The sequence below is a fragment of the Petaurus breviceps genome, unplaced genomic scaffold, assembly GCF_028583685.1.
Source record: "Petaurus breviceps papuanus isolate PSGF00001 unplaced genomic scaffold, PetGlider_PUasm1.0 173, whole genome shotgun sequence".
In the NCBI taxonomy this organism is placed as follows: domain Eukaryota; kingdom Metazoa; phylum Chordata; class Mammalia; order Diprotodontia; family Petauridae; genus Petaurus; species Petaurus breviceps.
Genome location: NW_027185759.1, coordinates 33680388 through 33705652, shown reverse-complemented (window position 1 = coordinate 33705652; position 25265 = coordinate 33680388). Strand labels below are relative to the sequence as shown.

The 25265-nt window shown below is 39.8% G+C and overlaps 1 protein-coding gene across 1 annotated transcript in view; it reads left to right on the top strand.

Annotated features, from left to right (window-relative positions):
- Positions 1–25265, top strand: part of SPATA16 (spermatogenesis associated 16) — a 267544-nt gene that overhangs the window by 168309 nt on the left and 73970 nt on the right. Inside the window, exon 5 of the mRNA XM_069083668.1 lies at positions 21276–21423. Coding sequence (XP_068939769.1) covers positions 21276–21423 — 148 coding nt within the window. The remainder of the gene's footprint in view (positions 1–21275; positions 21424–25265) is intronic.

Below are 25265 nucleotides of genomic sequence, written 5' to 3'. Positions count from 1 at the left end.
GCAAAACCAAATTTCGGAGTTTTATGGTCATCTTGTATATTGCCCATAGATTTTTATGAGGTCTTTTTTCATAAGATGAGAGATGCAGAATAACTAGTCTATGAAATTTTTTAAGCCGTGTTTGCCCAGGTATATAATAATCTTAAAGGCTTAGGGCTTCCGGTGTTTTTATTTATATGTGGCCAATCTCTTCATGACTGAGGCCCGGTAATTAAAAAAAGAAACACCCCTTTTTCTTGGCTTTGCAGGGGCTTATTTTCCTCATTTCTGGGTCTAATTTTTTTTTAAATGCCAGCTCTCCTTGTCGCGCTGCTCCTGCCGGTTGAATCATTTTTCAGTGATATTTCTCTACCACCACCCCAACCCTTCCAAATAATGAGACCTTGGCATTTCAAATGTCAGCCAGTAATAGGTGGCATGATTTAATTTTTCTCCAGCGTCATAAAGCAAGTGTCAAGCTAACCTATTTTTAGCCAAGAAAACACAAGTAGGCTTTAATATAGTGCAATCTAAACTAAAGGGTCAGTGGCCCCCCAAACCTATAAAGTGCAGGCAGAAATCACAGGAGCTTCCTTTATTCACTCCCTTGGAGAGTCTGTCCTGGACGGGACCCAGACATGTGAGCAAAATGAGATGGCCCTGCTGTGTTCATTGGTAGAACCATTTCTGGGGAAGTGTCCCCTCAAGTCTCGAACTCTTAATGGCAGAGATCAGGAGTTGTGGATCACCAAAAGTGGACCCCACCACCCTTATCATAATAGTGGGCCTTGTGAATAAGTCTCCCCAGATCAACCCCACAGCACCATTTCAGTCCCTACCTTTAAGGAGATAAAGTCCAAGGTAGAGGAAGGAGCTGGTCTTCAGAGCCAAAGAAGTAAAAACAAAATAAAGAGGAGAGGACATAATCTAAAGTGTAGTCTTACTTCACAGGAGAGAAGAGAGCCCATTGTTGACTGGAGAGCTGGGTTTTGAAAAACATAAGAGCCCCAGCTTCAGATTCAGATGATTTGGGCCTTTATTACTTAGTACCTGAGTGAACTGGGATAAGATGCCCCAAGCCTCAGCTTCCTCAACTATATAAAATGTAAGCATTGGACCACACCAAGTGTTCTTAATCAAGTTCATGAAATTATTAATTTAATATATTGTGAAAACTGTATTTCAATATAATTGATTTCCTTGGTAATCCCATGCTTTAATTTTATACATATGTATGTGTGTGTATATATATATGTATATATATATATATATATATATATATATATATATATATATCTTATGCATTTAAAAACATTCTGAGAAGGGGTCACCAGTCTACCAAAGGGCATGCCTAATGACCCAACATGTCACCATGACATGAAAAAAACTAAGAATTCAATGATGGCTTCTGAGGTCTCCCTCCAGTTAGAACTCCATGGCACTATCCCTGCCGTTTCTCTGGGCCTGTTTTTTCATCTGTAGAAACTAGATGACTTCTATCCTTTCCACTCCAATATCTACAATTTTATAATTACAAAAATGAAATTATCCCTGACTTCTTTTAGGCTCAGGAAGGAGTGGAAGGGGAACATCCAAAGATAAATAAAATACTAGATAATAACATCTAAACTTTACATAGTAAAGGTGTGTAAAGCACTTTATACACATTCATAGGGTCATAGATTTAAAGCTGGAGAAGACCTCAAAGGTTATCTTTCTAACCCTGATGTTTTACAGGCAAGGAAACTGAGGCCCAAAGTAGGGAGGTGTCTTACTCCTGGTCACAGAGGTAGTAAATGTCAGAGGCAGGATTCAAACCCATATCCTCTGCCTCCAAGTTGAATGTGTTTCCCTTTGTACCACCTTTTGTCACCTCTCTTGACAAAAAGCTTGTGAGCTGGCACCAAGACATTTTCATCCCCATTCATGCTGAAGCTTAGACAACTTAAAAAGCTTGTCCATGCTCACACAGCAAAGTGTCAGAGGTGGGAGTCTGTCCATCACACTACAGTGATGGGGGCGGGGGAGAGGGATGACAGATACAATGAGATAACATTTGCAAGACATTTTAAAAGATTATTTTAAGGGGAATGAAGAGAAGAAGCAGCACAGTCTCCTCTCCATACTCCTAAAAAAAATCAGTAAGGCACCTACTATGAGCCAGAGCCTGTACTTTACAAATGTTATCTCATCTGATCTGTCACTCCCTATCATTTAAAGAAGGGGAATTTGGAGATGGAGAGTGTGCTTTTCAGATAGAGAAATCAGGGAAGGCTTCCCAGAGGACATATAGCCTGAACTGGACTTAAAAGGAATAGAAGGGTTCCCAAAGGTGATGCATTACATTTGATGGGATATCAGGGAGAGACTTTGTGCAGGGTTTGTGCTCCATGCATGGAGGCTTGCAGGAAGCCAGGGTGTTTTTACAACCATAAAGGAGCACCACTCTGAAGGAAGTCCAGCTGATCCAATCCATTCCACCAGCCCTTAGCTTGTCTGTCCTAATAGTCTACCCCACCTGTGCAGGTGACTTAGGCAAGGAGGACCTTATAGAATCGGTGAACCCAAACCCTGTGTTCAGGATAAAATCCAGCAGGATTGAAAAGAGTTCCAAACTGTGTCAACAATTGCCATTGAACACACAGGCCAAGACTCATTACAGATGGCTGGCACCCTTCAGTTGAGTTCATGAAGTAATTACAGGGAGGGTGGCTGTCTTTTCTCTGTTGCTTTTGTGAGTGTCATTCAAAGGAAGCCACATAAAAGCTCTGTGATGTCGTGAAAGATCTGGAGGCCTCTGAAACCCACACTTGTAACTTTGCCATTCTTATCAGCTGAGGGCTCCTTCCCTCATAAGGAGAAAATTATGCACTGGTTTCAGAACCAGAGGTAATTTTAATTCTACTCATAAATGACATATCCTTCCATTGGACCAGCCAACATCCCCAAACCACCTCATTGTTTACCAAATAGCCTTTTATTTCATTTTTTTCTAATGTTTCTCTTTGAGTCTAGCATTACCATGCCTCTTAATTAAATCAATTCAAAAAGCATTTACAAAGTGTCTGTTCTGTCAGACAGGATCAATGCTAGCCACTGGGGAAACAAAGAAAAAGAAGGAAAGCAGCCCTTGCCCTCAAGGAGCTTGTATTCTATTGGGGGAAACAAAACATACAGATTTATAATTAGTGCATTTTTTAGGCTGAAAGGTAAAATGGACAATAATTACAATGCTCAGTGCATATGCACTGAATGCTACAGCTTCTAAATACCTAAAGTAAAAACAAAATCATTTGCAAGAAGACATAGTAAATAGTAGACTGTGATTTCATTGGTATAGGGAACTGTTGATAAGGAAATGTGCTGGACCAGAAGATATTATCTTCTCTATGACACAGAATCTCTATGACACAGAATTTTAGAGAACTTCCTGGTTCATTGAGAGATGGAGTGATTTGTAAGGTCATGCAACTAGTATGTGCCATGGGCAGGGCTTCCTCACTCAGAGGACCACTCTCTATCCACCATGCCAAAATGGCTGAGAGAAGGAAGCCATAAAACTCATTTCTATGCCACACTAAAAACTCACTTCATAAACTGGTAAACAGGATCCAGATCCCCTAAGGAAGAAAGGTCCTTAGAGATAAAATCTGTTTATGGTAAGGAAAAATCTTTCCCTTAAGAGAAAAAAAAAGTCCTGGGAATAAAAATAAAAAATCTCTGAACAGGCTTCCTATTGCTTTAGAGAGGAAAAAAAGTGGGGAGATGGGCCTTAGCTGGTTGTGGTTGTGAAGTAAATGTAATAAAAAATCCATCCTCCTCCTCCTGCCCTTCAAGAAAAGGATCCCAATTATAGGTCTATTCCACCAGAGAAAAGCAACTTTGGATTTAACTGAATATTTCAGAGAAGAACTCTCCTTCCTTTGGTTTGTTGGGTGAAAGAAAAGCCCTTGGTCAATGCAAGAAAAAGGGGAGTCTGGCCTAAAGAAAGGCTACTATGGCAAAGGAAAGGTCTTCAGTTTGTTTTGATTCCCAGAGTATAAGAGATCTAGAATTCAACTCCTGAGCCCTCAACAACAAAAATTAGTTTTAAAATTATAATAAAGGATTGTTATAATGCTAGAAATGACCAACACATGAACCTAGAAGAGGAAAATAACTCAGAAAGTCCCATAATCAGAACCTCAAGGAAAAAAGGCACTTGCTTATAAGAACAAGAAAGAGACTAGTCATAAACAGAATAAACCCTAAGCTTGGGGAGGGGATAATGGAAGTTAAAAAGATAAAAAGAAAGAGTAACCACTTGAAATGGAAAGGGAATGATTAGTATAGAAAGGAAAAAGTAAAAGAGAATGGGATAGAAAGAAATAAAAAAAAATTGGCTGTCATAACCATGAGTATGAATGGAATGACCTCACCCATCAAATTTAAGATGTTAACAGAATGGATTAGAAAACAAAATCCAACATTATGCTGTTTTGCAAGAAATAAATTTGAAACAAAGACTCATCTACAATTAATATTAGAGACTGGAGCAAAATCTATTTTGCCTCAACTAAATGCAAAAACATAGGAGTACCAATTGTGATTTAAGACAAATCAGCAAAAAATAAAGCTAATTAAGAGAGAAACTACATTTTTTTTTTGGAGGGCAGTTGGGGTTAAGTGACTTCCCCAAGGTCACACAGCTAGTAAATGTTAAGTGTCTGAGGCTGGATTTGAACTCAAGTCCGACTTCAGGGCCAGTGCTCTACTCACTGTACCACCTAGCCACCCGAGAAACTACATTTGTTGAAAAATAATATAGACAACGATGTTGGCACTCAATACGCATGCACCAAATGCTATAATTCTAAATATCTAAAATAAAAATAGAATCAAACACAAGAATAAGACAGTAAAACTGTACTAGCAGAAGACCTCAATCTACTCCTATGATCTCTAGACAAATCTAAACAAAAAAAAAACTTAACAAGAAATAATGTAAGTATCTGAGTAGAATTTTAAAATTAGATACAATCTACCTTTGGAGAGTAAGAGCACCAGCTCCAGTGTCGGGATGACCTGGGGATCAAATCTGGGCTCCGATACTCAGCACCACACCCAGAAATAACTGGCTGTGTAACTTTGAGCAAGTTACTTAATCCCAATTGCTTTTAAAAAAAAATCTACCTTTGGCAATTACTGAAGGAAATAAAATAGCATTTTTTTTCAACTGTGCATGGCACCTTTACAAAAGTTGAACGTGTCTTAAGACCTCAAAGATCAAATGCAAAAAATAATAGAAATATCATATACATCCTTTACTGACAACAGTATAATAAAAATTATATTAAATAAATAACTGCTGGGGAAAAATATTAAAAATCAACTAGAGAATAAATATCTTTATCCTAAAGCATTAATGGGTCAAGGAACAAATCACAAAACAATAGATAATTCCATTAAAGATAATGACAACAATAGGACAACATTCCAGAGTTTTAAAGAAAGAGCCAAAGCAGTCCTTAGGGAGAAATTTATATCTATAACCATTTATAGTAACAAAAAAGAGAGAGAAAGAATAGGTCAGTGAACTGAAAATGTAGTCAAAAATACTAAAAAAAAAAAATCAACAAATTAAGAAACACCAATTAAACATCCAAATAGAGATCCTGCAAATCAAAAAAGAGATTATTAACAAAATTGAAAACAACAAAAAAAGAATTAATAAGTAAACTGAGCTTTAAAAAATAAAATAAACTACTAGATATTGTGACTAAAAATAAGAAGAGGGGCGGCCAGGTAGCACAGCAAGTAAGAGCACTGGCCTCAGTGTCGGGATGACCTAGGGATCAAATCCGGGCTCAGATACTTAGCACCACACCCAGAAATAACTGGCCCTGTAACCTTGAGCAAGTTACTTAACCCCAATTGCTTTAAAAAAAAAATAAAATAGAAGATAGCAGAGTAGAAGCACAACCTTCCCTCGGCTCTGGCTTCCACCCTCCTCAATCCATGTAAAAAGGGGACTCTAAACAAACTTTGGAGCTGCAGAACCCACAAAATGACACAGAGAAGCTAACCTCCTGATGGGGACAGACCGGCAGGCGGGCAGGAATAGGCCAGCACAGCGCTCTGGGAGCCGAGCCCAGCCCCGCTGAGGCTTTAGCCCCAGGGCGGGCCTGACCAGCCCCCTGCCAGAGGGACTCCAGATCAGCAGCAGTTGTGGCCTTTTCCAGATTTATCAACACATAGATGCAAAGGACAAGGTGAGAGGCCAGTGAAGTCTGGACTTTGGGACCCAGGAAGTGGGAGTGCATGGCTTTTACCCCCAGGGCGAGAAACCGCTGAGACGCTGGCACAGCCAGCCAGCGCCATGTGGCGACTTCAGCTCCTGGCCTGCAGAGTGTAGGGAGACCAAGCACCAGTCTGAGAGGTAATTGCTCTTGCTTTAACCTGCTTGGATCTGGATTGCAGTCTAGGGTGGAGGTCCTGGGGTGTGTGTCCAGCTTGCCAGAGCATGTGGAGACCTCAGAGAGGGCACCTATCTAATATGGCAGCTGAGAAAACCCCAGTGTTTGGGATGAAAACTCCCCTGTCTTCTGATGGCAGAGTCCTACTGTGGCAAAAAGCCCAAAAGTCAAATAATTGAGTGGCAAAATGAGCAGGCAAAGGAAACAAAGCAGACAGAAGATTCCAACAATACACTCCTATTTTGGGGACAAGAAGGAGCAAGGCATGGAACAGGAGGAAAATAGTGAAGTCAGAACTCCTGCACCAAAAGCTTCAAAGGAAAATATAAGCTGGTTACAGGCCATAGAGGACCTTAAGAAGCAGATAAGAGAAGTGGAGGAAAAATTGGGTAGAGAAATGAGAACAATGCAAGAAAATTATGAAATGAGAGTCAACAGCCTGACTGAAGAAAATAATACCTTAAAAAACAGACTGACTCAAATGGCAAAGGAAGCTAAAAAAGGCAATGAGGAGAAGAATGCCTTAAAAAGTCGAATTTGCCAGATGGAAAAAGAATTTCAAAAGCTCAATAAGGAGAATCATTGCTTCAGAATTAGATTGGAGCAAATGGAAGTTAATGACTTTATGAGAAATCAAGATGCTGTTAAACAGATCCAAACAAATGAAAGAATAGAAGGCAATGTGAAATATCTCATGGGAAAAACCACTGACCTGGAAAATAGATCCAGGAGAGATAATTTTAAAATTATTGGACTACCTGAAAGCCATGACCAAAGTAAGAACCTAGAAAGCATCCTCCAGGAAGTTCTCAAAGAAAACTGCCCTGATGTTTTAGTACCAGAGAGCAAAATAGAGTTTGAAAGAATCCACCGATCACCTCCTGAAAAAGATCCCAAAAAGAAAACTCCTAGGAATATTATAGCCAGGTTCCAGAATTCCCAGATTAGGGAAAGAATATTACAAGCAGCCAGGAAGAAACAATTTGAATATTGTGGAAACACAATCAGGATAACCCAGGATCTGGCTGCTTCTACACTGAGGGATCGAAGGGCCTGGAATGTGATATTCCGGAGGTCAAGGGAGCTGGGATTAAAACCAAGAGTCACCTACCCAGCAAAACTGAGTATCATGTTTCAGGGGAAAATCTGGTCATTCAGTGGAATAGAGGACTTTCAAGCATCCTTGCTGAAAAAAACAGAGTTGAATAGAAAATTTGACATTCAGATACAAGAAGCAAGAGAAACATGAGAAGGTAAACATGGAAAAGAAATCATAAGGAACTTATCAAAGTTGAACTATTTACATTCCTACATGGAAAAACAATAATTGTAACTTATGAAACTTTTCTCAGTAGTTGAAGGGATTAGAAATATATATATATATATATATATATAATGTCTATATATGAGGGTATATGGGCATATGAATACATATGTGAATGTGTGTATATATGTTTACAGGTATACATAGATAGAGGGCACAGGACCAATTTAACAGGAAGGGATGATACTTAAAAGGTGAAATTAAGAGGTGAGAAGAATATAATGAGAGGATATGGGGAGAGACAGATTGGGGCAAACTATCTCATACAGAAGAGGCAAGGGAAAATGGTTACAATGGAGGTGAAGTATAGGAAGGCAAAAGGGAATGGATCAACCTTATTCCCATTGAATTTGGCTTGAGGAGGGAGTGAAATACACACTAAATAGGGATCTCACCCTCCAGGAGAATAGGGGGGAAGGGGATGAGAGGGGGGGATGATGGAAGGGTGGGCAGGCAGGTGGGAGGGAAGATGGAAGCACCCACTTTGGAAAAGGGACAGGATCAAAGTAGAGAATAGAACAAGTGGGAGGTGGGATAGGAGGGAGGGAAATATAGTCAGTCTTTTACAATATATCTACTATGTTATTGTTTTGCATTAGCCGCACATGTACAACCTATACTGAACTGCTTGTCTTCAAACAGTAAAGGAAAACTATAGTACAATATTGCTGATGAACATTGATGCAAAGTGCTCATTAACTATAACAAAAGGAGTTAAAACATCATGTCACAAAGATTATACCCTAAGACTAGGTTGGACTTATGCCAGGAATATATTTCTTTGTTTTAATATTAAGAAAACCACAAACAAAATTAGCCATATTAATAATAAAATACAAAAAATCATAAAACTATATCAATAGATGTAAAAAAAACTTTTGAGAAAATATAACATCCATTATTGTGTTTTTTATGAGAAAATATTGAAATCAATATCCTTTTCCTTAAAATGATCAAGAGTATATACCTAAATCCAAAAGCTGCCATTAAATTCTACGTACTATATTTATACATACTATTGAATAATACATATCCATGTACTATTATACAAAGACAAACTAGAATCCTATCCAATAAAATCAGGCATGAACACGTATATCTACTATCACCATTTCCGTTTAGCTAGTGGTAGATATGCAGGCTATTTAGCAATAAGACAAGAAAAATAAACTAAAGGAATAATCATAAGCAAAGAAGAAATAAAATAATCACTTTTGCAGATGACATGATAGTGTATTTAAGGAACCCTAAAGAGTCAATCACAAAAATTAATAACTTCAGCAGACTTGCAGGATATAAAATAAATTCACACAAATCATCAGCATTTCTATACCAGTAAAACAGCAGGAAGAGATAGAAAAAGAAATCCTATTTAAAATGACTACAGAATATATAAAATACTCGAGATCTACCTACTATACACAAGACCTAGATAGATACAATTACAAAGCACTATTTACCAAAATAAAGACAGATCTAAATAATTACAAAAATATTCATTGGTCATGAGTAGGATAAGTCAATATAATAAAAAGAACAATTCTACCTACATTAGCTTACTCATTCAGTACCATACTAGGATTTCAATTGCCCAAGGATTACTTTAAAGAACTAGAAAAAATAGTAACAAAATCCATATGAAGACAAAGTAAAAAGGTCAAGAATCTCAAGGAAAATAATAAAAAGAAGTGGGGGAGAGGGGAATCCTAGCAGTGTGAGATCTGAAACTGTGCTACAAAATAGTAATTCTCAAAAAACAATTTGGAACTGATTTTAAAAATAGATTTATCAGTGGAAAAAAAGATTAGGTACACAACATACAGACACAGATGCATCTAACACCCTAGGATTTGATAAACACAAAGACCCCAGCTATTGGAATAATTTCTCACTATTTGACAAAAACTGCTGGGAAAATTGGTCAGCAATATGGAAGAAATTAGATTTGGGCCAACACCTCATACCTTAAACCAAGATAAGCTCAAATGGGCACTTGACATAGAAATAAAAGATCACATTAGAAACAAATTAGAGAAATATGGGGGAAATTACCCAGCAGATCTGGAGAAAGGAAAAAAGTTCAAACAAGGGGTGAAAGGATCTCAGAAGATAATGATTTTGATAACATATAATTTAAAAGGTTTTACCAAAAAAAATCCAATAAAGTCAAGATTAAAAAGTAAACAATTACCCGGGGGGAAAGTCTTTGTGACAAGTTTCTCTGATAAAGATCTCTTTTCCAAGTTATATAAAGAACTTATTCAAATTTATAAAAATAAGAGCCATTCTCCAACTGATACATGATCTTAGGGACAGGCGGTTTTCAAGGGAAGAATCTCAGATTATATGCAGACATGAAAAAAATGTTCTAAATCACTACTCATTAGAGAAATGCAAATTAAAGCAATTCTGAGATTCTACCTAACCTTCATGAGATGCAAAAACGATAAATGTTGGAGAGGATGTGACAAAGCAGAAATGTTGATGCATTGTTGTTGAACCTGTAAATGGGTACAATCATAATGGAAAGCAGTTTGACACTATATTATTGTCAAATTTAGTAAACAGTACTTGGATCTACTACTGCTTGGCCTAAACCCAAAGTGATCAAAAAAGAAAAGATCCTGTGTGTACCAAAATATTTATAACAGCTTTTTTTATGATGGCAAAAATATAACCCTGGAAAATAAAGGATGCTCATCCATTGAGAAATGGCTGAATAATGGTACATGCATGTGATGGAATACTCTTATGTTATGAGAAGTAAGGAAATAGATGATTTCAGAAAGACGGAGGAAGATGCATGTGAACCTATGCAGAAATAAGTGAGCAGAAGGAAAATATATACTATAACATATTACAAAAATGAGCAGTTTTGAAGACTTTTATAAACGGATGAAGAATGAAGTAAGCAGAACCGGGAGAATGATTTATACAAAACATCAACACCGTAAAGACCAACATCTCTGAAAGCTGTAAAAACTATTGATCTTCCATGATGCCAAAGGATTCATGATGAAACATACTATTCACTACCACCTGGCAGAAGGGATACAGAACAAAATGTGTGTGTGTGTGTGTGTGTGTGTATTATACAGACAAAAAGGAAATTGACTGCTTAACTAGACATATTTGTTTAAAAGAACTTGATTTTCTTTTCTCTTTTGTTTCAGTGGGGTAGACAGTGGGAGAAAAAAATAAATTTCTGTTAGTTTTTTAAAAAGAATTTTTAAAAAAGGATTGGGGGGGAGGGAGGGGCGGCCAGGTAGCACAGCCAGTAAGAGCACTGGCTCCAGTGTTGAGAAGACCTGGAGATCGAATCCCGGGCTCAGACACTTAGCACCCACCCAGAAACACCTGGCCGTGTGACCTTGAGCAAGTTACTTAACCCCAATTGCTTAGGGGCAGCCAGGTGGCTCAGCGAATAAGAGTACCGCCTCCAGTGTTGGGACGACCTGGAGATCGAATCCCGGGCTCGGACACTCAGCACCACACCCAGAAATAACTGGCCGTGTAACCTTGAGCAAGTTACTTAACCCTGATTGCTTAAAAAAGAAAAAAAAAGGATTGGGGGGGTTACATGCACTCTCAAATGAGGTCACTGTCTTATTCATGTGACTTAATTGTTTTGGCTTTGTTACAAAACACCTCTCATGGAGTGGGGATACTCTGTAAATGTCTGTCATGTAAAAACATAACCTGTCAATGAAACTTTTTCAAAAACATTTGTACATAACCAAAGTCACAGACACTCATATAATCTCTTAGGGTTTTCTGCTGGAATTGTTGTGTGTTGGCTTTGGTTTAGATGCTTATTTTCATTTTCTTTTACTATGGTACAATAATGGTTCCTTAGAAGCAGCTAGGTGACAAAGCGCTCTGGACTTGGAGTCAAGAACACCTGAGTTCAAATTTGAAATCAAAGACTTATTGGCTATGTGATCCTGAGTCAGGCACTTAACTTACCTCAGTTTCCTCAAATATAAAATGGAGGTGATAGCACGTGCTCGTAGGGTTGTTGTGAGGATCAGAGGCAACGTTTGAAAGTGCTTAGCACATAGTAAATCTTGTTTCCTTCTTTTCACTGAACATAATATTTCTAAAGAATGGGAGGGAGTGCCTCTTGTGAACTTTCGAAGCAAACTGGGTATTGGGCTGAAGTATTCTCATTGTGAGGTGATGGGAACAGACCTCAAATTGTCTCACCTGTCCCTTGGTGAGAGAAAGCGTCCTTAGAAATATGAAAAGCATGGTGGTATAAGGGGCAGCTAGGTGACACAGTGGATAGAGTGCCAGGCCTGGAATCAGGAAGACTCATCTTCCTGACTTCAAATCTGGCCTTAGATGTCTACTAGCTGTGTAAACCTAAGCAAGTTACTTCACCCTGTTTGCCTCCGTTTCCTCATCTATAAAATGATGGCTTGATGTCACTGAGCCTATGATCTAATAAAAGTCCATCTTGCCAAAGCTGAGTTAAGCTCATATGCCAAGGTCATCTTGTTACTGGAGTAACTGAATCTCTAGGGAAAACCCTCTATTTAGCAAATGCTACTCTTAGGCTAGTGACCCCATCATTATACTACAATACATTTTATAATCATCAAGGCAGGCTGGGTCCTGACCTCAACTGTGCCATTACCTAGCTATGTGATTTTCAGGAAATTCTTTGGCTTCTCTGGCCTCATCTTCTTTATCTGTGAAATGAGGTAATTAGACAAGATGACATCATAGATTGAAAGCTGAAAGAGATCCCCAAACCCCTCATTTTATCAAGGAGAAAACTGAGGTCTGTGATGGTTAAGTAACTTCCCCATGGTCACACACACCATGCAGAAGGGCCAACATACAAATACAAGCCATTTGTATCCACATCTAGAATATGTTCCTGGTTATCCCCATTGGATCCTCCCAAGGAGCCTCCAAATCATAACTCCTAATGTGCTGTCCAGCCCTGATATCCATTAGAATATTCAAGTGCAATCTTCAAATCACCTCCATTTTGAATTTTCCTATTGGGACAGTATACAATAGAGAAAAGAGATGGCTGATAAAGAGAGAGTTGATAGGGCACTGGATTTGGAGTCAAAAAGAGCTGGGTTCAAATCCTACCACATATATTTATTAGCTGTGTGTTCCTGGGCAAGTCACTTAATCTCTATTGTGACATACCTGTAAAAATAAAAGATTTGGACTCAATGACTTCTATAGTCTCTTCCAGCTCTCAGTCTATGATCCTATGAGTATTAGTATCCCAGGTCCTTCCTTGTATGGTATCCCTACTCTGACACACATTGGCTGTGTGAAAACCTTTCTCAGATCCCCGGGAAACTACCTTAGGTCATAAATTAGAGAGATGGGTGTCAGCCTGTGCTGGTAGAGAGCAGTCTCTTTACCTGGAAACTCCCTACACCAGCAAAAGCCCAAGTTAAGTCCCAGCCTCCATAGAGGCCATTTCCTGTCCTCCTGTGCCACACACGTGTCCCCCACATCCTCTCAGAACTTGTCAGATGTAGTTTATCCTGCTCTTGCTCTCAAAAAAGTGTACACTTAGGCCACATCGTGCCCAGGTCCCAGGTGAAGCTTAAGCAAGTAAGACTCTAATCATGTGGTCCTGGATGTGGTCTGCACCAAGCAAGGAGAAATGGGAGACGCAAAGCAAAGAAACTAACAGGGAGCTTGGTGCAGGAGGTAGTGGTGTTCTCCTTAATAAAAAGGACATGTTTAGACATCCATTGGCGCTTTCCAGAAAAAAATGAAAACAAGATGATTACAACTGTCTGAAGATATTTATAACTTTCACATCATTGGGCAGACAGACTTAATGGCAAAACTGCCAGATATTCCCTTACGTTAGAAAAATGTCAGGCATGGAGTATGGGCTATTCAGCAGGATGCCCATATTTCTGGAAGGAAACATTTCAGCATTAAAACAGTAATGGACAAGAGAAGGGCTAACAGTTGCCTCATACATCTGTTACTCTGACATATGTTACATTAACAAAAATCCTCAGTAGTCATACCCAACTATTGTGGAAAGGGGGGGGGGGGAGAGAGAGAGAGAATGCCCACCACCTGACAAAAAAAGACTTTTGTCTCTGATATGTCAAGATAACTAGATTTTCCAAATTAACTAACTTGCAGGGGCTATAGTTAAAGAATATGGTAGCAAAACTTGCATTCTTTATTATGAAGAAAACACTATGAGTTTTTTTAATGCCTTTAATAATGAATTCCCTTAAACAGTTTTTTCATTTATTAAATATAACACACAAACCTTAGATTCAACTATATTAGACTATCAGCAGATCAAAGGATATCCCAGTTCTTAATTTGCATTTGTTTATACATTTTTCATGAGATCTTAGCTTCAAATAGCAGTTAATGATAAAGACAATAATAATAATTAGCTATTATCATTTAGGTAGCACTTTAAGGTTTACAAAGTACCCTACAAATACTATTTCATTTTATCTTGACAACAACCCTGGGAGGTAGATGCTATTATTAGTACCATTTTACAGATTGGGAAACTGAGACAGAAAGGTGAAGTGACTTGCCCCAGAGTTATACAGATAGTATCTGAGGCTGGATTTGACTCCAGCAGCTAGGTGGCATCATAGTGGATAGAGCACCAAGCCTAGAGTCAGGAAGACTCACCTTCCTGAGTTCAAATATGGCCTCCAACACTAACTAGGTAAGTGACCCTGGGCAAGTCATTTAACTCTGTTTGCCTCAGTTTCCTCATCTTTAAAATGAGCTAGAGAAGGAAATAGCAAACCACTCCAGTAACCTTGTCAGGAAACCCCAAATGGGGTCACAGAGAGTTGAACAAGACTGAAATAACTCAACAACAACTTCCTAACTCCAAGTCCAGGTCTTTTCACAGCACAAATTAGCTGCTTCAAAATATTAAGCACCTATGTGATTATTAGACCTTAGGTCCCTTGTATGAATAATGAGGGAGTTGGGCCCAACAGTCTCTGAGGCCATGTGCCCCCGGTTCTAAAATTCCAAGCAGAACAATGTATTACCATGATGTTTAAACCTAAGAGTCAGAATCCCAGACTTTAAGAGTAAGAAGGGATCTCTGAGAACTTTTAGTCCAACTAGAATCTTCTCTGCAAAACTATTGATACGTGGTCACCCATAGCAGTTGCTGTTTGAAGACCTCCAGTGTGAGGAAGCCACTAGTCCCCACAACAGCCTGAGTCTGAGATCCAAAGACCTGGTAGACACACAGTGTCCCTGAGTACATGGGATGATCTCCCTTTGGACACAATCTTTTTTACCAACATAGGAACATGCATTTAGAGCCAGAAGGGAGCTGAAAGTTCCAACTCCCTCATTTTATTTAATTTCTGTGCCTCAGTTTCCTCATTTGTAAGATGGAGAAAATAACAGCCCCTGCCTCCCTGGATTATTGTGAAGATAAAGTGAGTTAAAATTTGTAAAACACTTCACAAACCTTAAATTTCTATATAAATGGGGGCGGCCAGGTAGCACAGCAAGTACGAGCACCGGCTCCAGTGTAGAGAAGACCTGGAGATCGAATCCCGGGCTCAGACACTTAGCACCCACCCAGAAACACCTGGCCGTGTAACCTTGAGCAAGTTACTTAACCCCAATTGCTTAGGGGTGGCCAGGTGGCTCGGCGAGTAGGAGCACCGGCTCCAGTGTTGGGATGACCTGGAGATCAAATCCCAGGCTCGGACACTCAGCACCACACCCAGAAATGACTGGCCGTGTAACCTTGAGCAAGTTACTTAATCCCGATTGCTTAAAAATATAAAAAAAAAAATTTCTATATAAATGCTAGTGATTATTATTATTTATTATTGCTGATGAAAAGGCCTCAAAGACTTCAACAAAAATATCCCATATTTATAAAGCATCTATTGAATACACAATACCATGGTAGGTGCTGCCAGGGAAACAAATCGCCCTGTCTCAAGGAGCAGTCTAGTGGGAATTCGTGACAAATAAAAAGCTCAAGAATTCACTGTGCAGGGATCTTCAGACTATTTTTTAATCTATATTGAAAAGAGTTTAGAAGAGAAGAAAAGAGACATGAAACAAGCCAAATGATTATATAACAGAAACTGAAACTAAAGAAATCTAAGAGTCATGTCAAGTCTGACCCATCCTTGTCTCCCTGAGCCCAATGCCCTTGACCCCTTCCTTTGTCCTCTCTCTCTATGGGCCATTTCAAGTTCAGTGCCCTTTCATTCATGACCCCCTGCTTATCTCTCCCTCTCTTCTCTGACCAATTCAGTGGTTCATCAGGGGTCCAGCCACACTGAGGCATTTACCCCATTGAAGGATGCCTATATAAACCCAATTCCTTAGATTTTTAATTCTCTCTAACTAGTTCTGGGGCAGATGGCCTTGCTGGGAACCAGAGGTAACCCATCATTACACGTCAGAAACTTCCATTTTCTTCCCCTTCAAAGACTTTTCATGGACTGCCTAAAGTTACCAAATATATTGATTCATATACAAAAATCTGGGAGTTCAGAACCTGGGCTTCAACACTGGACCAAGTCATTTAACCTCTCAACCTGCTTCCTCATCTGTAAAATGGGAGTATTAACAGTACCTACTGGCCACAATGGAACTTTCATCACTTCAAGGACCTGACATTCCATTCATGTGAATGCTACCTTCCCTTATCCCCAATGGCCATAGATTGCAAACCCTTCTACAACTTTAATAAATGATTTTCAAGAGTTGCTGCAACCAATATTTCATCATTCTGTGGCCAACTCGGTGATGAGCCTGCCTCTCTTAACTTGTTAATATTTCTTCATACATAATATTAACATACTTCCCTGCCCCGCAATATCATTATCAAGACTACAAGATGAATGCTTCGACTACTTATGAAAATAAGCTGTTTTCAAGCATACTTAAACATTTTTGAAGCACCCATTTAATCTGTATTTGAGATCCAAATCGTGCAACATTCTTCTCTATCTGTTATAGCAGGTCCTCTAAGGACTTCTCTGCTGGGTAACAATATTGGCCTAGTTTGAGCCACTATAACCACTTGAAAACAATTAAATTTTATTTCTTTTTTTTTAAAGACAGGCATATCCCATCACCCCAATTATTCCAAAGCAAAGAGTTTTTACTGTACTTCAAGTAACCAAGTCAACAATTGGGTTGGACTTCCATGGTCACTAAAGCATCCACCAAATTGTCTATGGTGTAGCAAGGTGAGGAACACCTGGGAGAAATGTGTCACTATGAAGAATGAAGGACTCTTATTCATCTTTGCAGATTTCCAATCAGCTTCCTGGAGCACCAGCTCCTCTTCTCAGATCCAGCCGAGAGGCTTGCCTTCGGACCTTAGGGCTCCTTTATTTCTCAACTTTTCTGATTATTAGATCCCAACTCTAGTCTCTTAGCCTCATGGTAGCTCCTGGAATCAAACCAACTCTCTGAGGTCAGCAATCTTGCACACACCTAAGCCCTACTTACATGTACCTTCCGACTGCCTCTGCTGTAATATCTAGGTGTTCTTCCCTAAAACCCCAAATCACATATCCTCAGAACTGCAGAGTTAAAAGGCCATCTAGCCCAAATCATACTCTCCTCTACCAGCGAGTAGTCATGTAGGCTCTGCTAGAAGGCTTCCCATAATGGGCAGCTACTACTAATGTCATCCCATTCCACTTTTTAGGACCTTTTCCCCCCATATATTAAGCCTAAAGCTGCCCCTCTGCCATTTTTAGCCATTGCTTTTAATTCTGCCTTTCTCTGCCTGATAGCCCTTCAAATACTTAGATAGCTATCATATCTTCTCTCTAGGAGAGATATCCCCAGTCCCTCTAGCTGATCACCAAATGGCCTGTTCTCTAGGCCACAAGAGTCCAAATTTCCAATATTTATTTATTTACCAAATAAGAAAGAATATACAAATTCAGAAATAATGCAACAGTAAGGAAATTCATCCAAAAATAAATTGGCCTGTTACCATACTGAGTGATGCCTAAACTTTCTAATTAACTAATGTCCCCATAGGCTCTAGGCAGCTCTTACACATGTCAGAAGAAGAGAGAATCCCACAGAAGATTACTTTTTATCAAATTACAAAACATTACTTTTCATCTTACTCCTTTTTTGTAAGCCTCGTCTTTTGGCAGCTGCTGCTCCCCATCTGGTCCCCTTCCTCTCCATATATCCAAACTCAAGGGGAGTCTTCAATGGACAATAAATAAGAAGTAAAGTGAACTGAAATTTATTTTATTTTCATTTGTGAGGGTTCAGCTATTACCAAAAACGATCTAAGATCTGCTTTTCTTGTCAGAAAAAAAAAAGTATGTGTACTCCTTAGTTTCATTTTCACAGTATCAGGGTTTGATTTCCTTTTTCAGCTTTCAAAAACCTGGGGCCAGACTTCAAGTCACAAGATATTACTGTGACAAATGGAGCCTCCAATACTTTGGAATCAAAGCCACAGCAGCCACATCCTGCCATGATTCCAAGAAAACATCCCCATCATGAACTACTTCACATCGTTTAGTAGAGGGGAAAAATGGCCCTGTGGTAGAGATGATGATGATCCTCGTGCCCCCGATGCAACCCTGGAAGCGGAGGCTCAGACCACCAAGGTTGACTGCCTCTCCAGAAAGGACATGTTCATGCCTTCTACAGAGCTGTGGGCCATGATTTTGTACTGGGAAGGCCGAGGAAATCAAAATTATGAACCACCTAGAAATGGCATTAGTGAAAGAAGTTACCCCTAATCTGCATCACTGCCTATCCTTAGACCTGGACTGTCATAGAGCCATAGGCTTCAAGCTAAAAGGGACCTTAAATGTCCAAAAGCTCATCCCTCTCATTTTGCTGTTGAGGAAACAGATGGAAAGATTAAGGGACTTGAGTCAACTTGCCAAGCATGGCTGTGGTAAAGTATGTTGCTACTGGCATGTTTTTGGAGAAAGCATGGCACACTGAGAAGTCCTTCAGAGCTAGAGAAACCTCAATTCCAATGACTCCTCTGATCCTTACTACTTGTGTGGTCTTGGGCAAAGCACTTAAGCTCACTGAGCCTCAGTTTCCTTATCTGTGAAATGGCTATCTGTGTTGGTTTCTATGGTCCCTTCCTGCTCTAAAGCTTTGATTCCATGACCCAAGTTCCAATTCCATGACCATGGGCAAGACTTATTGCTTCTCTGGGACCCATTTTCCTCATCTGAAAAATGAGAGGATGGTAGGAGATGACCTGTTGTTTCCCTTCCACCTCTTAATCTGTGGGCATATGTGATATATGGGAACAGAAAATATGCATCATTTGAGGAGGGAAAGGGTTCCCCAGGAGGCAACCGAAAGTCACCTCCTCCTAGACATTCAGAAAGGTCATGGAGGCAGTCACTGGAAGCTAAGCTCCATGAATCTCCAGCAAGAAGTGGCGCCATACTGAGGGACAAGGATGCCAAGTACTTCTCTGTGTTCTATCAACTCACCCCACTCCAGCTAGGAGGTATATTTCTACCCTCTTTACCTCAGCTAGCTAAAAGTTGGAGTAGTCCTCAGGCTGAGTGTCAAGCTGTCTTGTTTTTAGTGCCCCGTCCCTGTGGCTCAGCCTCCTCCCCAAGGTCCAATGTTGCCCAGTTTGGCTTCCTGAATTCCAGTCTTCCAGATCTGCCTGGCCCCTCCAGCCAGGCCTTAGCTCCTAGCTGGGTGGTCCTGGCTGGAGTCCCCATAGCAGAGCCACCTATGCCTTTCAGTTTGCCTAATCACCTACGTCTTCCCTCTCCTCACCTAGTTGATTTTTTACTTCTTTCAATTTCGACAGCAGTGACTTAGAAGAAAGATGATCCCTTCACCGATAATGGACAATATCATTACTTTCACACAGTAAATTTGCCTGGCCATTCATTTTCACACAATCCTCAAGTGCCATTCTTAGGGAGAGGCTGACCCCTACATTCAAAATGACTTCCTGTTCACACTGCTAACTTACTGGAAAGGCAAACAAGTCTGGGGCCAGCCGCCATCATTTAGGAAGTGCCAAATTATAGCTTTTACCTAACTTTTCAGAATAAAAATGGCTCCCCATTACTGAGGTTCTGTTTCTTATTCCCACCAGAAGCTTGTTTATGAAAGAATGAGCTTGTAATGACATTATTCGGTGTTACCTTCTTCCCATTTGAAAATACAGATCGCTCCTTTTCTTTATTGATTATTCTTTGTCACAGTTGTGGGGTATGGAAATGAGATGGATTTTGGTAATGTCCTTTTACACCAGCTTCTATAATGGAAAATGACTGTAGTCACTGCTGCTTTCTGCCCCCACTTTGAGACTTTGAATGTAGGAAAAGGATATAAATCCCTTTGAAGACTGTGAGCCATCTTTTCAGTCTGCTATGATGCAGTATTAGCCTTATACCCAATAGAAAGCCCAGGGTAAAGGCAAATGGTTCTATAAGCAGTGGAGATTACCACATAGGAAAACCTCTTTTAAAGGGATTTCATTGGCATAGTATGTGGAGAACTTCCAGTGTGAATAGTCCCTCCAAAGAAGCAGATGTACAACCAATCTCAAACTTATAGCCTTACAGAGCTGTTATTGAAGTATTATTGAAACTATTGAGTATTATTATTATTGAATATTATTGAAAAAAGATAAGGTTGAGGTTAACCCTAATTCAGAGGCAGGACTTAAACCCAGGTCTTCCCAATTCCAAGGCCAGCCTTCTTCCTACTACACCAAATTCTCATAATAACAAAATAATATCAATACTGATGATAATAGCTTTAAGACTTAGAAAGTACATACAAACATCATGTCTTGAGAGCTTCACAAGAACTCCATGAGGTAGAAGGTCCAAGTATTGTTATCATCCCTATATTACAGATGAGGAAACTGAGGCTCAGGTGCATTATATGACTTGCCACAGCTATTAAGTATTAGGGACTGAATTTAAATCCAGGTTTTCTTGATTCCTGCTTCAGAACAAAAACATTCATATTGGTTCTTGTGACTTAGAGAGAGGGATGGAAGGAAGACATTGCTTTCCCACAAATACACATGAGAGGGTAATGCTATTCATCCAAGTCATGGTCAACATGCTTGCATACAGGCATCTGAATTATATTTGAAGATCACTTCTCCAGTACTCGATTAAGCATTGGAGATTAAGCACCTAAAATGCCTGAGTGAGAAAACTTCAATACTAGACTTAAGAATTAGGGGAAAAACCTCAAGTAGAAGACGGGACCTTGAAAGATAAAATGGAATACATTTTTATCTGTACTATAATTTGAACTCAGTTTAAAAAAGTTGGCTTACAATCTTTTTCTCCACTTAATTGGCTGTCTGAACATGAAACTATATTTTCCAAAACTAATTAGAATTTCTCCCTAATTAATATTCAAGACCCAAATATGTTATCTTTGCAGTGTGATACGTTTATTTTTTTTAAGTCAACCATGAAGGTAATTATACTCTTGCCTTCTTAAAAGTAGGTACGTTTTTATTCATTCTTCACATGTCTCTGTTTCCCTTTCAGGCAATGATCGAAGAAGCCCTCACCAGAGCAGAATCTTTCTCAGCCATGTATACGCCATTTGCAATGAAAGTAAGGGCTGACAAAATCGAGAAAGTGAAGCAGGTTTTCACAAAAACACACCCTGCATATGTGGAGTATATGTACACAGGTAACAACCAACATTCTCCTATTCATTTGGAAGTTATATCCATGGCTATATTTAACTCAGTTTTATAGCTGTATCTACGTAAATGTATAGTTATATTTTAATGTAAAATAATCATCTCACAATGTAGTGCCTAGAGAGTCAGTCTCAGAATCAGAGGACCTGGGTTCAGGTCCTAACTCTGACACACACCTACTGCATGACCTTCAGTGCCCTCATCAATCCTCTGAGAATAGAAGTTATGAGGCAGGTGCTCATCTATATTGATAAATAGAGTTTCCTCCCTGGGAGTGCCCTACATGAATGAAATCAAAGGTCTGGACAAAATAAACATACCAAATCATTATTATTATTTTGAATTTAAGGAATGAAGGCCAGAAAAGATAAGTGGTTTTAAATCCATTTAGTATATAAAAAGTGTTCTTTTTTTAGGGGAGGAGTTTCTTGGGCAGGCATCTCTCATAAAAGGGAGGGGAGTAATGAAAGGGAAATGAGTAAGTGTCTAGAACTAATCTTGCACTGAGTCAACCTGGGTGCTAAGATAATGGGGTGTTAGGGGTGGCCAGTTGGCTCAGTGATTAAGAGCACTGGCCCCAGTGTCGGGATGACCTGGGGATCAAATCTGGGCTTAGATACTCAGCACCACACCCAGAAATAAGTGGCCGTGTAACCTTGAGCAAGTTACTTAACCCTGATTGCTTTAAAAAAAAAAAAGATAATGGGGTGTCAGAACTGGGACCTGGTTCTTGATGTCTATATTTGGGGTGAAAAGGTAGAACCTGTGGAGTCTAAAATGGAACACAGTCAACTAAGGGACCATCAAGATGTATAAAAGGTCCACATTTCCCAAAAGTCCATCATCAGCACCCTTAGGATTATATTCTTCTAGATTTCGATTTTAGTATTTTACTAAATTTAATATTCAATTTACTATTACTATTGGATGTACTAGCATTATTAAAATTATCTTCATATTTTATTTTACTATTTACTGCCTTTCCAGTTTCTCTCTGGGTCCTTTCTATTATTCTCTCTTGGTTTCCATTTTTCCCTTCTCTCCATACTTTCTGGTGTCCTCAAGAGGATTGTGTTGGATGGTTGGTCTTCAAATAGGCTTCCAAGAGACCCCTGAGAGGGTGGGACCAAGTTCTTTTCTGTCATGCCTATCAAGGAGAATTCATGAAATGCTGGAAGGCATGCTGATGTTGGAGTCGCTGGACCTGGATTTGAATCACAGCTAAGTGACTTGCTGTCACACCTCTGTGACTTTGGTCAAGGTGCATCCTCTCTCAGGCTTCTATCCATCATATCACCTTGATAAAATCCTATCATCCTTGAAGCAGCAGCAATGAGTGTAACCAACCAGCTGATGCCCCAAGCTCACAGCTCTATAGGCATCACCTGCTGGCATGTCCCAATCGCTGCCCTTTGTGAGGACCCCCACCTGGACAAAGAGATAGCTCATGTCAGTGGAAGAAAGGGTGGGGCTGGTTTGTCAAGGAACCTTTCAGAGCAAACTCTTGAACTATCGAGTATTCTCTGAATAAGGTGCTCAGTGTTTGCCACGTAAATCCCACAAATGATAATGAATCATAAAACTCAGAGGAGCTGCGGGAAGAATAACTGTCTGGGGAGAACAAAGGAGAGCAGAGCTGTTGCCCTGTGACAGATGTCTCTAATCTGGTTAACTGGAGAATAAGTTGAGTAAATCCTAGTTGAGAAAAAGTAAAAGGCCAGATGACTGGCTCATATTTCCCAGTCATACAAGCCATGCTAGACCATCGATAGCTTAAGTTTGGGCATTTTATATTTCTTTGGGTCCTTACAAGATTGAGAGACATGATGGTGATAGGACAATAATCTGTGTGTTCTCAGGCACTCAGCCCCTGATGGAATGTAAGTGCCTTAAGGGCAGAATGGATTCATTTTTGTCTTTATATACCAAGACCAAGCACAGTGCCTGGAGCACAGTAGGTGCTTAGTACATGCTTAGCAGCTAGTCAGATGGTATGGAGGCTTAGAGTCAGGAAGACCTGAGTTCAAATCCTGCCTCAGACACTACCTAGCTGTGTGGCCCTGGGCAATTCGCTGAACCTCTGCCTCAGTTTCCTCATCTGTAAAATAGCACCCTGGTGGTTATGAGGATAAAATGAGATAATATTTGTAAAGTGCCCAGTGCAGGGCCTGGCATCTAGTCCATGCTTGATAAAGCTTGGTCCCTATGATTGAGTCACCTCTCCACTCCCCACTTCTGTCATCTGCAAACTGAGGGAGATGGGTTCTGTCACAGCTTCATAATCTTTTTTGCCATTGATCCCTTTGCCAGTCCCTTCTTAGGGCATCTGGTAAAGCAGTAGATAGAACTCTGAGCCTGGAGTCAGGAAGACTTCAGTTCAAGTCTAGCTTAAACACTTACTAGTTTGGCCTAAGTGTCCTCATCAGTAAAATAGGGATCATAAAAGCACCTTCCTCACAGAGTGGTTGTGGGGAATCAAAGGGGACATCTTTAAGAGTACCTGGCACAGTGTATGGCATATGGTAGGTGCTATAGAAATGATTATTCTCTTCCCTCCCTTTCCCTTAAATGCATAAAATAAAGCACCAATAAAATACCAAAAGCCAATTATATTAAAATACAGTTAACAATTTTTAAACAAGGTCATGGACCCAAGTGAAGCACTCCCTTGAGTAGGTGATTCCTTAATGCCTCACCTGACTCTAGGGTTCCATGAACCATTTCAGTGGTGTGGATAATCCCTTTGCCAATGCAGACCACAAGTCCTCCATGCCTTACTGCCTGCAGCCAAAATATTGGTGACCTTGTGGCTAACATCATAGCGGCAAATACACAATTCTTCATGGGATCTGTATCCAAAGGCCTTCCTCTCTTCTACCAAAGCTGGGAAATCCATTTTTATTATGACTTTGTTTATTGTCTGTATATGAGAGATAGCAAAGCATACTAGGGAGTTGACCTGGGTTCAAACTCTGCCTCTAACCCATGCTGGCTATGTGATCCTGGAAACTCTCTAAGACTAGCTATATTGCAGAGCAGAGCCAAGATGCATTGGTAAATGCAGAGCGTTTCCTTACTGGAAGAAGCCTTCGCAAATGAACTCATAGTTCAGGTCTCTTAAATAATCTCCATCCTATTCTGTGTACATGCCTTCTCTCCCTCTAAAATATAAGCTTTTCCCATCTTAGTATCATCTTTCTATCCCCCATGCCTAGCATTGGGTCTGGCACAAAGCAGGTGCCTTACAAATGCCTTTTTGGTGATAGAGTAATAACACATCTTAGAATTTTCATAGAACAATGGAGTCATAGATTGAAGAGACCTTAGAAGCCATCAAGTCCACACCCACCTCCCCCATTTTATAGATGAGAAAAAAGAGGAATCAAGAAATTGTTTCTTAATAATATCCACCATTTATGTGGTGCTCGATACATTATCTCATTTGTCCCTCACAATGACCTTGTGATGTAGATGCTATTATTATCCCCATTTTACAGATGAGGAAACTGAGACTGGGGGAGGAGGAGCTTAAATGTCTTTCTTGTAACCACATAGGTATTGCTGATGGTAGGATTTGGACCCTGGTCTTCGTGATCCCAATTCCAGTGCCATATGCCATTGACTTGTAATTTTCAGACTTCCATTTTTTATTCTCTCACACATATTTAAAATGACTAACCTCTTATAATTACCCCCCAGAAATACACAGAAATAATCTCCTTCTTCCCTTAGGAAGGGATGCCTAAAATGAACAAATCTGCATATGAGGAGAACACGAACACACACACGTATTGAAGGAAAGTTTTTGTTATGGAAAAGTATCGACCAC